The 14,769-nt window shown below is 44.1% G+C and overlaps 1 protein-coding gene across 1 annotated transcript in view; it reads right to left on the bottom strand.

Moving 5' to 3' along the window:
• Window positions 1–1,534: 1,534 nt before the first annotated feature.
• LOC121576952 (cat eye syndrome critical region protein 2) overlaps window positions 1,535–14,769 on the bottom strand; it is a 99,289-nt gene continuing 86,054 nt past the window's right edge. Inside the window, exons 17-19 of the mRNA XM_041890571.2 lie at window positions 3,581–5,489; window positions 3,427–3,494; window positions 1,535–3,301 (exon numbers count right to left, since the gene is read on the bottom strand). Of these exons, the coding sequence (XP_041746505.2) occupies window positions 3,446–3,494; window positions 3,581–5,489 (1,958 nt within the window). The 3' untranslated portion in view covers window positions 1,535–3,301; window positions 3,427–3,445. The remainder of the gene's footprint in view (window positions 3,302–3,426; window positions 3,495–3,580; window positions 5,490–14,769) is intronic.

Here is a 14,769-nt window from a genome sequence, read left to right as displayed (position 1 = left end):
AAGCATCTTTCAGTAACATCACCCAGCTCTCCCTCCCCTACCAAAGAAAATAGAGAACAAGCAACATACTTAAATTCAGGAAAAGTTATTTATTCTAAGAAATGTGCAGTATAGAAAATACTTCAGTCCATTTCCAAAATAATCTATGTCAGATGAAACATACAGGGTCTTCTTTGACGCTGCCATGCTACAGAGGTAAATGTAAACTGCTTAAAAACAAAAAACAACAACCAGATATCACATTTATATTACAAACTAGTCCAAAAATGTACAAAATGTAAAAGAGCAAATAAATATGATTAACATTTAATCAAATCTAGATATTTTACTAGTGCAGACGAACTGGATGACAGCAGAGTAGAAGTGGAGGAAGTGGTATACAGACTTCCATGTCTTGTGCAGTCTACACATCAGAGACAACAAAGCTGCATAACAGTATCATAACCTCACAGACCATTTACAACTACACTGTCCTTCATACATGGGACAGCGCAAGTGAACACACTACCTCCAAGAAGACCTCATCTAGTACTAAAAATCCATAGCAAGTAAAACAATACATCCTTATACAGCAGGGTTCCCCCAACTGGCATTTTATTTGGCCACCCAAGTTCTCTGAGCAAAACTTGTTCCCAAGTATTCCCACGCATAATAGAGAGATACATGTGATCGTATACAAATGTAAGCAATGTTTGAAATTATTATGTCTTAGTGAAATATTATATCTGTTTGGGATTCTTGGAGTCAAATTGCAGTCTACAAATGATTTGTAATTATGTTCCAGTCCCCCGACCATTCGCTCAAGAAAAAAATTGGCCCGCGGCTGAATCTAGTTGATGATCCCTGTTATACATTATTGTTGGACAAATCCATCTTGTCTCACAGCTTCTAGTATTTTCCTATATTCATCCCTCCTTGAGCACATTTCCTTTTAATGCCATAGGTGTCTATCATTGAGGGCACTACACTGCCATCTCTATGCTGCCTAACACAGATCCAATAGAACCACAGCATTCAGGTTGTCTAGATTCACCTCACTCTGTGGCAGGAAGGCATGCAATCTATACAGCTAATGAGACAAGATCATATTTAAAGAGCCCTTTTCTCATGACCTCAGACATATGCCCTTTAATGACACCCCCCGGCAGCGACACAAATAACCTTACAATAAAATGTCCCATGGACGGGTCCGCTACACTTTTGATCAGGACAGTACCACGACTTGGCACTGGGAAAATTATACATAGTCATGACAACAGTAACAATAGTAGTGTTAGGCCATTTGTGTGCTGGGGTCTGACTCTGGTGAGTGGAGGGACTTAGTGGATGCCAGTGGACTGGCTATGAGGTAGATTCATTTGTTGCCATCACTATACCTGTGGGACTCACATGTGCAACATGGATATGATAAGATGGGGAAGACTTAAAATCTACACAGATCAATTGTTCAAAGACACAAATCACTCACCAATGTATGGTGGCAATGACAAGAGGTATAATATTAAACAAATAACAAACAGGAATGTCAAATAACTCAACTATTATTCCAATTAGTACTAATCGGAATAGACATTTTATTTTTCCCCAAACAGAAAGCCAACAGGTTGGCAGTGAGCAAGACCACCATTGTCACAAGAGGACCGAAAATAACACAAAACCTTGCAAAACAATATTGGTTTATCATTTCTTCACATAAAACGAGGTTGATTAATTTGTCACAATTCCAGTCATATTTTCTTGTTTCTTCTCCTTCAAATAATTCATTAAAATACCCGTATAAAACTGTACACCCTGAGGACATATTTAGTTCATTGAATTGGGGAGGATGAAGCACTGATGTGAAGAAATAATCATGCATGGGTGCGATTGTGTATACAATCTTAACCATTACAAATAGAATAATAAAACACACCACAAAAGGAGCTACAGTGGGACTACCATTTTAGGTGTCATTTTTCACCAAATGTATGGAATGCAATACATGGCATAGGTTAAAAGAAATGGGCTGTAAAGATGACAACATTAATATTTTAAAAAAAGACCTTAGCATACATCAATTGTTGATTCTAACTAATGTTCACTTAGTGCGTATACCAACCAGCAGGACACATGGAAGTGTAGAGAACCATCCAACAGAATTCTCTAGTTTGAGACAAGAGGTCAACTACAGTGAAGAGTTATACTTTATATATATAACTGGCATATATACATGGTAACAAGCACCAACGTAAAGATTCCAAGGCCACTAAATTCCAGTATGTATAGACTATCCCTAGTGCATAGCAGAGAAGGCTCTCTGCAGGTCTATGAAATCAAAGACATTCTCATAGCCGAGAAGGCAGCTTTGAAGGACGCATAAAATTACACCAGAACTAAAGCAAAAATCTGTGTTTTAGTCGAGGTGGAAATGGACAGTGCGCCCGGACAGAAAGCTCCCCTTTCCAGGACGGTTTCCTTTTCCTACAGGCAATCCTCTATGGTCTTCTGTCCCTTCACGTGGCGGGGCTCCTGTGCTGCACATCTACATATATCTATCATTCACACATACATTCAACAAAAAGGAAACTGCAAGGCCTGTGTCGACAGGATTCTGATGACTGCTTCTCTACAGTCTCAAAGTTCCTCCTTTTCTACACCTGAGTTTAAAAACGTTTGGAAAACAAACAAAAAAAACAACACCCGCGCTCTCTTCTCATCACCAGCTCCATTTTCTCTTCTGTAGAGGTTCTGATAGGACCGAAAGGACTGGAGGTCCATAGAGAGCTACAGTCAGGGGGAGAGCCTTCCTCCAGACAAACCCACTGACCAGTAGCTGTGTTCAACCAGTGTGAGGCTGCAGACAGAGGAGCAGGATCTCCAGATGTTCTTGCAGGAAGGAACCAGCTGTACACACAGTCTGAAGTGGAAGTCCACTGGCAGACAGAGCCACATCTCTGCAAAGGCAGTCTCAGTGAGGGTTCCACATAAAGCAGACAGACATCCCCGAGGGGCAAAGAACTCACTCCCTAAAGAGATTCTCAAATAAATATGTCTCCCTTGTCTGCACACACTGCATATCTTCTGTCTGATGCAGTGAGAGCAGTACTTACTGGTGCCCCGTGACACCGACAGAGAGACAAGACAACAGACAAGACTCCATTTTGAGCCGCTCCACAGCAGAGAACATCATGGTTCCAACGGCACAGTCACATTTAAAGGCTTATGACATGAGATGCACAGGCAAGCACACGGGTTATCGTCATGGATGGATGATATGCAGGCACTGCTTTGTGTACAGGTTTTTGTTGCTTCTGTCCTTTACCTGGATTGTGGGGAAAAGGAATGAAAAAGGAGATTAATCATTGAAACATTGAAATATGACTGGGATTCTGAAATATTGATTGGTGATAGCCCTTCACCCTCCTCCACCATTGAATAATCACTCACCCTGCTCCCACAGAGTTGCTCAAACTCCCTGTTTACCGCTTGGACCACTGGGAGACATCATCTGCTGCCTACAACATTACATAAGATATATCAGTAATCTCCTCTTCCCAGCCATCAAAGCAAAATAACAAATTAATGGTTAGATCTTTCTTACCTGGGGTGAAGGAAGTGTTCGGGCGCCAGGCCTCTTTGCTGGACCATCATGCCCTGGAAGTGGCCTCCAGCCTGGGGATGTCTGTACATGGCCATGCGGGTCTGCCCCAGGGGAAAGGGCAGGTGCTGGGGCCGCTGCAGGGCCTCCATGAGGTGGGGGTGGGGTCTCTGGGGGGCGTAGTGTCCATTGGGGTAACCGGGCTGGCTGGGGTATGAAGCACGAGACATCATGTGGGGAGGCGGGGCTCCGCCCTGCTGCATCCCAGTATGCACTGCTCGGGGGTCGTACAGGAAGTTGGCCACGTGAGGTGGGGGCTGGGCACTCTGGCGGCGTGTGGCAGCGTTGTGGCTGTCCAGGTCCAGGATCTCTTTGGGGCTCTCTGGCCGCTCTGAGCTCTCCTCCACCCGAGCAGGCTGATGCTTCACAGGGCTGCCGGCCTCCCTGCTCTCCCTCTCCACAGAGCCTACATGGGGGCCCTCGAGCAGGGGATTGGGGGACATCAGGCTGCCCCCAGAGCCCTCAGAGCCCAGGGGGGAGCCCATACTGCTGCCCTCCTTCAGGAGCCCATTGACGTTGGCACTAGCTGCAGGCAGGTAGGTGTTGGAGGGCATGCAGTGGCGAGGCTGGTACTGCTGCTGCCTGTGCCACTCCTCGGAGGGGTAGCCTCCCCGGCTGTTGCCCTGGGGCTGGGAATAAAAGTGTTGCTGCTGGTACTGGGGGTACATGTTAGGGTGGCCCTGGGGATGCTGCTGCTGGGCCATGTGGTATGGATAGGCAGCTCCTTGCTGGTGGTAGGTGGGGTAGCGGGCATTGTTATGGTGGGGGTTCATGGTCTGGGGCATAGCTTGGTTCGGGTAAGGCTGTTGATTTGAAGGGGGCATGCCCATAGGTTGACCATAGTGTGGATGTGTTGGGCTGCCCATGCCATATTGACCCATGGCTCCATTCCCCTGGCCCTGGGAGTGGGGCGGCATGGCTGGGTTGTGACCAGGTGCCGGTCCCCTTGGCCCCTGGTTACCCAGCTGTGTCTGTTGTGCCTTGGGACTGAACGACTGTTGTTTATATATGCCATTGGGTGGTCCAGACTTAATCATGCTGGGGTTACCAGAGCTGCCTCCAGAGTCCCTCCTGCTAGTGGGCTCGCTTGGCCTCTCGTCGCCCTGGTCTGCTGGGCTGGGCTGGGGAGGCAACTGGGACACAGGGTGGCTGGGGGGCAGGGAGGTGAGAGGTGCTGGCTGGGGTGGACCAGGGCCAGGCTGGGCCCCCTGGGGGGCACTCTGTGGCATCTCATGCATGGGGATTGTCTGTGGACCACGTTGAGGGGGATTCTGAGCCTCATGTGGAGAGTTTTGTTGGTGGGGGTTTTGGGATCCTTGCTGTTGGGCATTCCGAGTGATATGTTGAGGGATGTTTTGTTGCTGTGCATTCTGGGTATCGTATTGATGGGCGTTCTGAAGGTGAGGGTCATTCTCCGGGATTTGCTGGGGGGGGCTCTGGGTAATATGCTGTGGAGCATTCTGGGAGTGAGGAGAGTTCTGTGAGTGAGGTGCATTGTGGGGGTGAGGGATCTGGGGGCCATTGTGGGGGTGCGGAGGAGGAACAATGGAAGGGTTGTTCTGTTGAGGGGGAGTCTGCCTGACAGATTGTCCTTTGCTCTCCCCCTCCTGGTTGCCGTTTGTCTCTGAGCTCTGTGGGAGTCCAAGCCCAGACGCAGCCTGCTCCCCGGTCCCACTAACCCTCTCCTGTGATCTGCCCCAGTTTGGAGCAGAGGGGCTCTGCATGCCCCGAGTGGGGCGACTGGGAGGCTCTGTGGGACTGGGGAATGAGGGGCGCTCCTGTTCAAACGGGACGGGAGTTACCCGCGCTCCTGCATGGTTGTTGTTGGATGTTTTGGGATCTGATGTGGACCCTGTCAAGACAGATAACTTAGTGAGTGAAAGGTTGTTACAGTGAAAACAAAGAAACGATTTGTAGAACAACATCTGAGTGAATGCCTCTAAAGACTGAGAACATGTCCTATTACATTTCCTGGCACAGACTCAAAATGGTCACATTAATTGATACACAAAATTAACAAATGATCTTTGATTACATTTGTACGTGAAAAATGTTGGGTTCATCGTTTTATATCTAAACATCTTCTTGCTAGGGTAGCTGCAGTGCAGTGTTACTTTCGTCAACTAAAAAAGTAACTAAAATATATTTTTCGGTGGCAATTGACAAGACGATAACTGACTAAATAGACCCAGAAAAAACTACAACCAAACTAAAATTATTTTTCATTTCGGCTGACGAAAACGAGACTCAATTATCTCTGTGACTAAAATCTGACTAGTAAGTGGACTGGACAATAGTTTTTGGAGAGATTGAGAGCTTTGTAGTGTTATTTGTTTGGTCCAATCAAAAGCATTCATGACATTAGCAAAATTGTAAGGCTTTCTCATTGCAATGTTGCACTGCGGTAATGTTGTCACGATACCAGAATTTTGACTTTGATACCGATACCAGGTTTAATATCACGATACTCGATACCGAAACAATACCACAGCAAAAAAATATATGCGTATTAGCTAGTCACAGAATAACCACTGGGCTATATATATATATATATATATATATATATATACACAGTGGGGGAAAAAAGTATTTAGTCAGCCACCAATTGTGCAAGTTCTCCCACTTAAAAAGATGAGAGGCCTGTAATTTTCATCATAGGTACACGTCAACTATGACAGATAAAATGAGATTTTTTTTCCCAGAAAATCACGTTGTAGGATTTTTAATGAATTTATTTGCAAATTATGGTGGAAAATAAGTATTTGGTCAATAACAAAAGTTTCTCAATACTTTGTTATATACCCTTTGTTGGCAATGACACAGGTCAAACGTTTTCTGTAAGTCTTCACAAGGTTTTCACACACTGTTGCTGGTATTTTGGCCCATTCGTCCATGCAGATCTCCTCTAGAGCAGTGATGTTTTGGGGCTGTCGCTGGGCAACACGGACTTTCAACTCCCTCCAAAGATTTTCTATGGGGTTGAGATCTGGAGACTGGCTAGGCCACTCCAGGACCTTGAAATGCTTCTTACGAAGCCACTCCTTCGTTGCCCGGGCGGTGTGTTTGGGATCATTGTCATGCTGAAAGACCCAGCCACGTTTCATCTTCAATGCCCTTGCTGATGGAAGGAGGTTTTCACTCAAAATCTCACGATACATGGCCCCATTCATTCTTTCCTTTACACGGATCAGTGGTCCTGGTCCCTTTGCAGAAAAACAGCCCCAAAGCATGATGTTTCCACCCCCCATGCTTCACAGTAGGTATGGTGTTCTTTGGATGCAACTCAGCATTCTTTGTCCTCCAAACACGACGAGTTGAGTTTTTACCAAAAAGTTATATTTTGGTTTCATCTGACCTTCTCCCAATCCTCTTCTGGATCATCCAAATGCACTCTAGCAAACTTCAGAAGGGCCTGGACATGTACTGGCTTAAGCAGGGGGACACGTCTGGCACTGCAGGATTTGAGTCCCTGGCGGCGTAGTGTGTTACTGATGGTAGGCTTTGTTACTTTGGTCCCAGCTCTCTGCAGGTCATTCACTAGGTCCCCCCGTGTGGTTCTGGGATTTTGCTCACCGTTCTTGTGATCATTTTGACCCCACGGGGTGAGATCTTGCGTGGAGCCCCAGATCGAGGGAGATTATCAGTGGTCTTGTATGTCTTCCATTTCCTAATAATTGCTCCCACAGTTGATTTCTTCAAACCAAGCTGCTTACCTATTGCAGATTCAGTCTTCCCAGCCTGGTGCAGGTCTACAATTTTGTTTCTGGTGTCCTTTGACAGCTCTTTGGTCTTGGCCATAGTGGAGTTTGGAGTGTGACTGTTTGAGGTTGTGGACAGGTGTCTTTCATACTGATAAGTTCAAACAGGTGCCATTAATACAGGTAACGAGTGGAGGACAGAGGAGCCTCTTAAAGAAGAAGTTACAGGTCTGTGAGAGCCAGAAATCTTGCTTGTTTGTAGGTGACCAAATACTTATTTTCCACCATAATTTGCAATAAATTCATAAAAAATCCTACAATGTGATTTTCTGGATTTTTTTTCCTCAATTTGTCTGTCATAGTTGACGTGTACCTATGAGAAACTTACAGGCCTCTCATCTTTTTAAGTGGGAAAACTTGCACAATTGGTGGCTGACTAAATACTTTTTCCCCCCACTGTGTGTGTGTGTGTGTGTATATATATATATATATATATACACACACACAGTGGGGAGAACAAGTATTTGATACACTGCCGATTTTGCAGGTTTTCCTACTTACAAAGCATGTAGAGGTCTGTAATTTTTATCATAGGTACACTTCAACTGTGAGAGACGGAATCTAAAACAAAAATCCAGAAAATCACATTGTATGATTTTTAAGTAATTAATTTGCATTTTATTGCATGACATAAGTATTTGATCACCTACCAACCAGTAAGAATTCCGGCTCTCACAGACCTGTTCGTTTTTCTTTAAGAAGCCCTCCTGTTTTCCACTCATTACCTGTATTAACTGCACCTGTTTGAACTCTGTACCTGTATAAAAGACACCTGTCCACACACTCAATCAAACAGACTCCAACCTCTCCACAATGGCCAAGACCAGAGAGCTGTGTAAGGACATCAGGGATAAAATTGTAGACCTGCACAAGGCTGGGATGGGCTACAGGACAATAGGGCAAGCAGCTTGGTGAGAAGGCAACAACTGTTGGCTCAATTATTAGAAAATGGAAGATGACGGTCAATCACCCTCGGTCTGCGGCTCCATGCAAGATCTCACCTCGTGGGGCATCAATGATCATGAAGAAGGTGAGGGATCAGCCCAGAACTACACGGCAGGACCTGGTCAATGACCTGAAGAGAGCTGGGACCACAGTCTCAAAGAAAACCATCAGTAACACACTACGCCGTCATGGATTAAAATCCTGCAGCGCACGCAAGGTCCCCCTGCTCAAGCCAGCGCATGTCCAGGCCCGTCTGAAGTTTGCCAATGACCATCTGGATGATCCAGAGGAGGAATGGGAGAAGGTCATGTGGTCTGATGAGACAAAAATAGAGCTTTTTGGTCTAAACTCCACTCGCCGTGTTTGGAGGAAGAAGAAGGATGAGTACAACCCCAAGAACACCATCCCAACCCTGAAGCATGGAGGTGGAAACATTCTTTGGGGATGCTTTTCTGCAAAGGGGACAGGACGACTGCACCGTATTGAGGGGAGGATGGATGGGGCGATGTATCGCGAGATCTTGGTCAACAACCTCCTTCCCTCAGTAAGAGCATTGAAGATGGGTCGTGGCTGGGTCTTCCAGCATGACAACACACAGCCAGGGCAACTAAGGAGTGGCTCCGTAAGAAGCAACTCAAGGTCCTGGAGTGGCCTAGCCAGTCTCCAGACCTGAACCCAATAGAAAATCTTTGGAGGGAGCTGAAAGTCTGTATTGCCCAGCGACAGCCCCGAAACCTGAAGGATCTGGAGAAGGTCTGTATGGAGGAGTGGGCCAAAGTCCCTGCTGCAGTGTGTGCAAACCTGGTCAAGACCTACAGGAAATGTATGATCTCTGTAATTGCAAACAAAGGTTTCTATACCAAATATTAAGTTCTGCTTTTCTGATGTATCAAATACGTATGTCATGCAATAAAATGCAAATTAATTACTTAAAAATCATACAATGTGATTTTCTGGATTTTTGTTTTAGATTCCGTCTCTCACAGTTGAAGTGTACCTATGATAAAAATTACAGACCTCTACATGCTTTGTAAGTAGGAAAACCTGCAAAATCGGCAGTGTATCAAATACTTGTTCTCTCCACTGTATATGGCTACTATATTGTGATCACTACATCCGATGGATCTGGATACTGCTTTCAAGCAAATTTCTGCAGCATAAAGATGTGATCAATACATGATGATTTCATTCCTGTGCTGTTTGTAACTACCCTGATAGGTTGAGTGATAACCTGAACCAGGTTGCAGGCACTGGTCACAGTATGAAGCTTTTTGATGAGTGGGCAGCTTGATGAAAGCCAGTCAATATTTAAATCACTCAGAAAATATACCTCTCTGTTGATATCACATACATTATCAAGCATTTCACACATGTTATCCAGATACTGACTGTTAGCACTTGGTGGTCTATAGAAGCTTCCCACCAGAATGGGCTTTAGGTGAGGCAGATGAATCAGTAGCCATATTACTTCAACAGTATTTAACATGAGATCCTCTCTAATCTTTAAAGAATGTGGTTCTGAATATAAACAGCAACACCTCCACCATTGGCATTTCTATATTTTCTGTAAATGTTATAACCTTGTATTGCTACCACTGTATCAAAGGTATTATCTAAGTGAGTTTCAGAGATAGTCAGAATATGAATGTCATCTGTTACTAGCAAATTATTGATTTCATGAACCTTGTTTCTTAAGCTACATATGTTAACGTGGGCTATTTTGAGCACTTTTTTTCTGGGATGCTTACTTGTTTTCATTGTTTTACTGGGAAGATACAGTTGAAGTCGGAAGTTTACATACACCTTAGCCAAATACATTTAAACTCAGTTTTTCACAATTCCTGACATTTAATGCTAGTAAATATTCCGTTTTAGGTCAGTTAGGATCACCACTATTTTAAGACTGTGAAATGTCAGAATAATAGTAGAGAGAATGATTTATTTCAGCTTTTATTTATTTCATCACATTCCCAGTGGGTCAGAAGTTTACACTCTCAATTAGTATTTGGTAGCATTGCCTTTAAATTCTTTAACTTGGGTCAAACGTTTCGGGTAGCCTTCCACAAGCTTCCCACAATAAGTTGGGTGAATTTTGGCCCATTCCTCCTGACCGAGCTGGTGTAACTGAGTCAGGTTTGTACAGTGAGGGGAAAAAAAGTATTTGATCCCCTGCTGATTTTGTACGTTTGCCCACTGACAAAGACACGATCAGTCTATCATTTTAATGGTAGGTTTATTTGAACAGTGAGAGACAGAATAACAACAACAATATTCCAGAAAAACGCATGTCAAAAATGTTATAAACTGATTTGCATTTTAATGAGGGAAATAAGTATTTGACCCCTCTGCAAAACATGACTTAGTACTTGGTGGCAATCACAGAGGTCAGACGTTTCTTGTAGTTGGCCACCAGGTTTGCACACATCTCAGGAGGGATTTTGTCCCACTCCTCTTTGCAGATCTTCTCCAAGTCATTAAGGTTTCGAGGCTGACGTTTGGCAACTCAAACTTTCAGCTCCCTCCACAGATTTTCTATGGGATTAAGGTCTGGAGTCTGGCTAGGCCACTCCAGGACCTTAATGTGCATCTTCTTGAGCCACTCCTTTGTTGCCTTGGCCGTGTTTTTTGGGTCATTGTCATGCTGGAATACCCATCCACGACCCATTTTCAATGCCCTGGCTGAGGGAAGGAAGTTCTCACCCAAGATTTGACTGTACATGGTCCCGTCCATCGTCCCTTTGATGCGGCGAAGTTGTCCCCTTAGCAGAAAAACACCCCCAAAGCATAATGTTTCCACCGGTGGGGATGGTGTTCTTGGGGTCATAGGCAGCATTCCTCCTTCAAACACGTCGAGTTATGTTGATGCCAAAGAGCTCGATTTTGTGGGGAGGGGGAGGGAGAAGGAGTGAGTGAGAGAGAGAGAGCGAGAGAGAGCGAGCGAGCGAGAGGGCGAGGGGTAGGGAGACGGAGAGGGAGAGAGAGAGAGAGAGCGAGCGAGAACGAGAGAGAGGGTGAGGGAGAGAGAGAGAGAGTGCGAGAGAGAGGGCGAGGGGGAGGGAGAGAGAGTGAGGGCGAGGGGGAGGGAGAAGGAGAGAGAGAGAGAAAGAGAGAGTGCGAGAGAGAGAGAGAGAGAGAGGGCGAGGGCGAGTGGGAGGGAGAAGGAGAGGGAGAGAGAAAGGGCGAGGGGGAGGGGAGAGGGAGAGAGAGAGCGAGAGAACACTTTCACTCAGTTCTCCTCTGAATCATTCAGATGTTCATTGGCAAACTTCAGACGGGCCTGTATATGTGCTTTCTTGAGCAGGGGGACCTTGTGGGCGCTGCAGGATTTCAGTCCTTCACGGCGTAGTGTGTTACCAATTGTTTTCTTGGTTACTATGGTCCCAGCTGCCTTGAGATCATTGACAAGATCCTCCCGTGTAGTTCTGGGCTGATTTGTCACCGTTCTCATGATCATTGCAACTCCACGAGGTGAGATCTTGCATGGAGCCCCAGGCCAAGGGAGATTGACAGTTATTTTGTGTTTCTTCCATTTGCGAATAATCGCTCCAACTGTTGTCACCTTCTCACCAAGCTGCTTGGCGATGGTCTTGTAGCCCATTCCAGCCTTGTGTAGGTCTACAATCTTGTCCCTGACATCCTTGGAGAGCTCGTTGGTCTTGGCCATGGTGGAGAGTTTGGAATCTGATTGATTGATTGCTTCTGTGGACAGGTGTCTTTTATACAGGTAACAAGCTGAGATTAGGAGCACTCCCTTTAAGAGTGTGCTCCTAATCTCAGCTCGTTACCTGTATAAAAGACACCTGGGAGCCAGAAATCATTCTGATTGAGAGGGGGTCAAATACTTATTTCCCTCATTAAAATGCAAATCAATTTATAACATTTTTTACATGCGTTTTTCTGGATTTTTTTGTTGTTATTCTGTCTCTCACTGTTCAAATAAACCTACCATAAAAATTATAAACTGATCATTTCTTTGTCAGTGGGCAAACGTACAAAATCAGCAGGGGATCAAATACTTTTTTCCCTCACTGTATAAGTAATTTCATTTGGGATGGTTCAAATTGCACTTCGGGATGATTATGGGACGGTGATGAAAAAGGTTATCTCGAGCCCTGTATGTAGCATGCTAGCTAGCCACCATTGGCCAGAAGGTTGAAGTCAGTAGAGAGAGCGGCGCGCAGCAGTGCAGAGTTGAGGACAGAGAGGAACTGATTAACTCCGTTACTGACTATCAAATTATAATAGTAGTGATTGATTGATTGATTAGTAGAAAAAAAACTCTTGATGGATCTCCTTTCTCTCTTTCCTTTCCATCTTGCTCCAGAGGGATGGATGACTGGGACATCAGGCTGACTGCAGCCAGACATGAATTGATTTTTATACTCCAGTTGAAAATAAGATTATTTTAGTACAATGTGACTTGAAATAACACTATTTCACAATGTTTAACATTGTGTTACCAGCATTTCACAATAATGTTCCCTGAAAAAACAAACATGTCTTAACCATTCACTATGATCACTTCTATAGTTCAGATTAAATAATTTGGTGTGATGAACCAATAAAAGGGAGAAATGCAGAGATCAAGGTAAAGCAATTTTTCTAGTTGTATTTACATTGTCATTATGAATACACCTATTGGATAAATGTGGCAACATGTCTTGCTGTGGCAAAACATTTTAGGGCTATTTTTCAGGCCTCGTGGGCGGGTTTTGAGTGGTAATCATCTGGAAATTCTAGCTAGACCTGGTAACCCTGCGGCCTGGCAACCGCTCTCCAATCTGGCGGCAACAAATCATTGAGTACGTTTACATGCACACTGATTGATGGAAATAAGGCGCATACCATGGCTACAACCTCCTGATAGAAAAAGGTGCAACGTTTGGAGACACTTTACTTATCATGTCGATTCAAACAATACCGAATGCAACGTTTGCGCGGGGGAAGATGGCATTTGCAACCACAAGTTTACGGGGAAAAATACTACCAACCTCAAGAGATATCTGAAAGCGCATAATTCCAATATATACGCTCATGTAATAACAGATTGATAATGCTAGCTAGTTAGTTTTCTGCAACCTATCAGACATAACTTTGATTAGGCCTACAATACAGCTACAGTATGTGAAGGGGCAGGGCTCCAGACTGCGACCATTTAGTCGCCCTTTGCGACCCTTTGACTTGGCTGTGCGAGTCACATTTTTAATTGGTCGCAGCTGAACATTCATTAGGTCTACATGGTCACCTCACTCAAAGGTTGTAAAACATCATTCTTTGGCTGTTAAAACAGTAAAGGGCATTATCCTCACGATTCCTGTAATGAAAGTGTCTGCCCAGTCCCTAGGCCTGTTTCACTGGGGCCTGCTGCTGTGATGAGCGAGCCACTTGATGTGCGCTCAGGGAAGAAGAAAAGGCTTCTGATTGTATAACATTTCAAAATCCAATTGTGGTAAATACATAGCTTTGGAAGCAACTACTGTTGTTCTCAGCTTTCTACGAGTATCATTTGTATTTGTCATCTCTTAATATTGAGCTCAATATCAACTATTTTACAACGAAGATATTTGATATGGCTTTAAGATATGAATGTGAAAATGTGCAATTGCGCAAAATGTGCAATTGCGCAACGGCCATTGCGTGTGCATAGGTAGTAGGCTACAACTGTTTTTTTAGGACATTAAAAATGTACTATTAGATTAATACAGGGCTACTAGCAGTGGGTATTATATTTAGTGTTAGCAATCTAGCTAATGTGTTTTGAGTTTTCACTTCCTCATGTGGTGAATTAGTGCACGTAAAGATGTAGCCACATTAATCTCTATTGAACAACAAAATTAAGAACATCCTGGAGCCCTATTTTAACAGTAAAATAACAATACCCTATTGTCAACCCACAATTCATCACAATCATTCGGTTAGTTTGCAGATACAAATATTTTGAATCATGCATTTTCTATTGTGTGTTGCCGCGGAAAAAATATGGTGCCACCAAATCATGGGCTGGTGCCACCAACTGAAAAAGTTAGTGCCACCAGTGGAAAATGTTAGTCTGGAGCACTGTCAAGGGGTCATATTTTTTACCTGCTGCAGAGTAATGTGTTATTCTGCCAATTTGGCTGTTGGGAATAGAATCATAAAATAGGATGTTATGCGGAAAAATATGTTGGTAGGACAAGGCTATGTATATATGAAGTCAGTGATTTATGTTTACTATAGGTTAATGAGGTAATACAAATGTGATGTGACTAAAATGGAAGGGCATTTATAGTTGACTAAAATGGCCCACTGTTTTCATTATTTTGACAATAACTAGACTAAATCATTATTCAAATTACAAAAATGTGACTAAGACTTAAAGATGCAATATGTAACTTTTTGGGCGACCCGATCAAATTCACATAGAAATGTGTTATAGATCGGTTATTCGCA

This window comes from Coregonus clupeaformis, chromosome 11 (genome assembly GCF_020615455.1).
Source record: "Coregonus clupeaformis isolate EN_2021a chromosome 11, ASM2061545v1, whole genome shotgun sequence".
NCBI classification, from domain to species: domain Eukaryota; kingdom Metazoa; phylum Chordata; class Actinopteri; order Salmoniformes; family Salmonidae; genus Coregonus; species Coregonus clupeaformis.
Note: the sequence above shows the minus strand (reverse complement) of the source record. Positions and strands in the feature narration are given on the sequence as shown.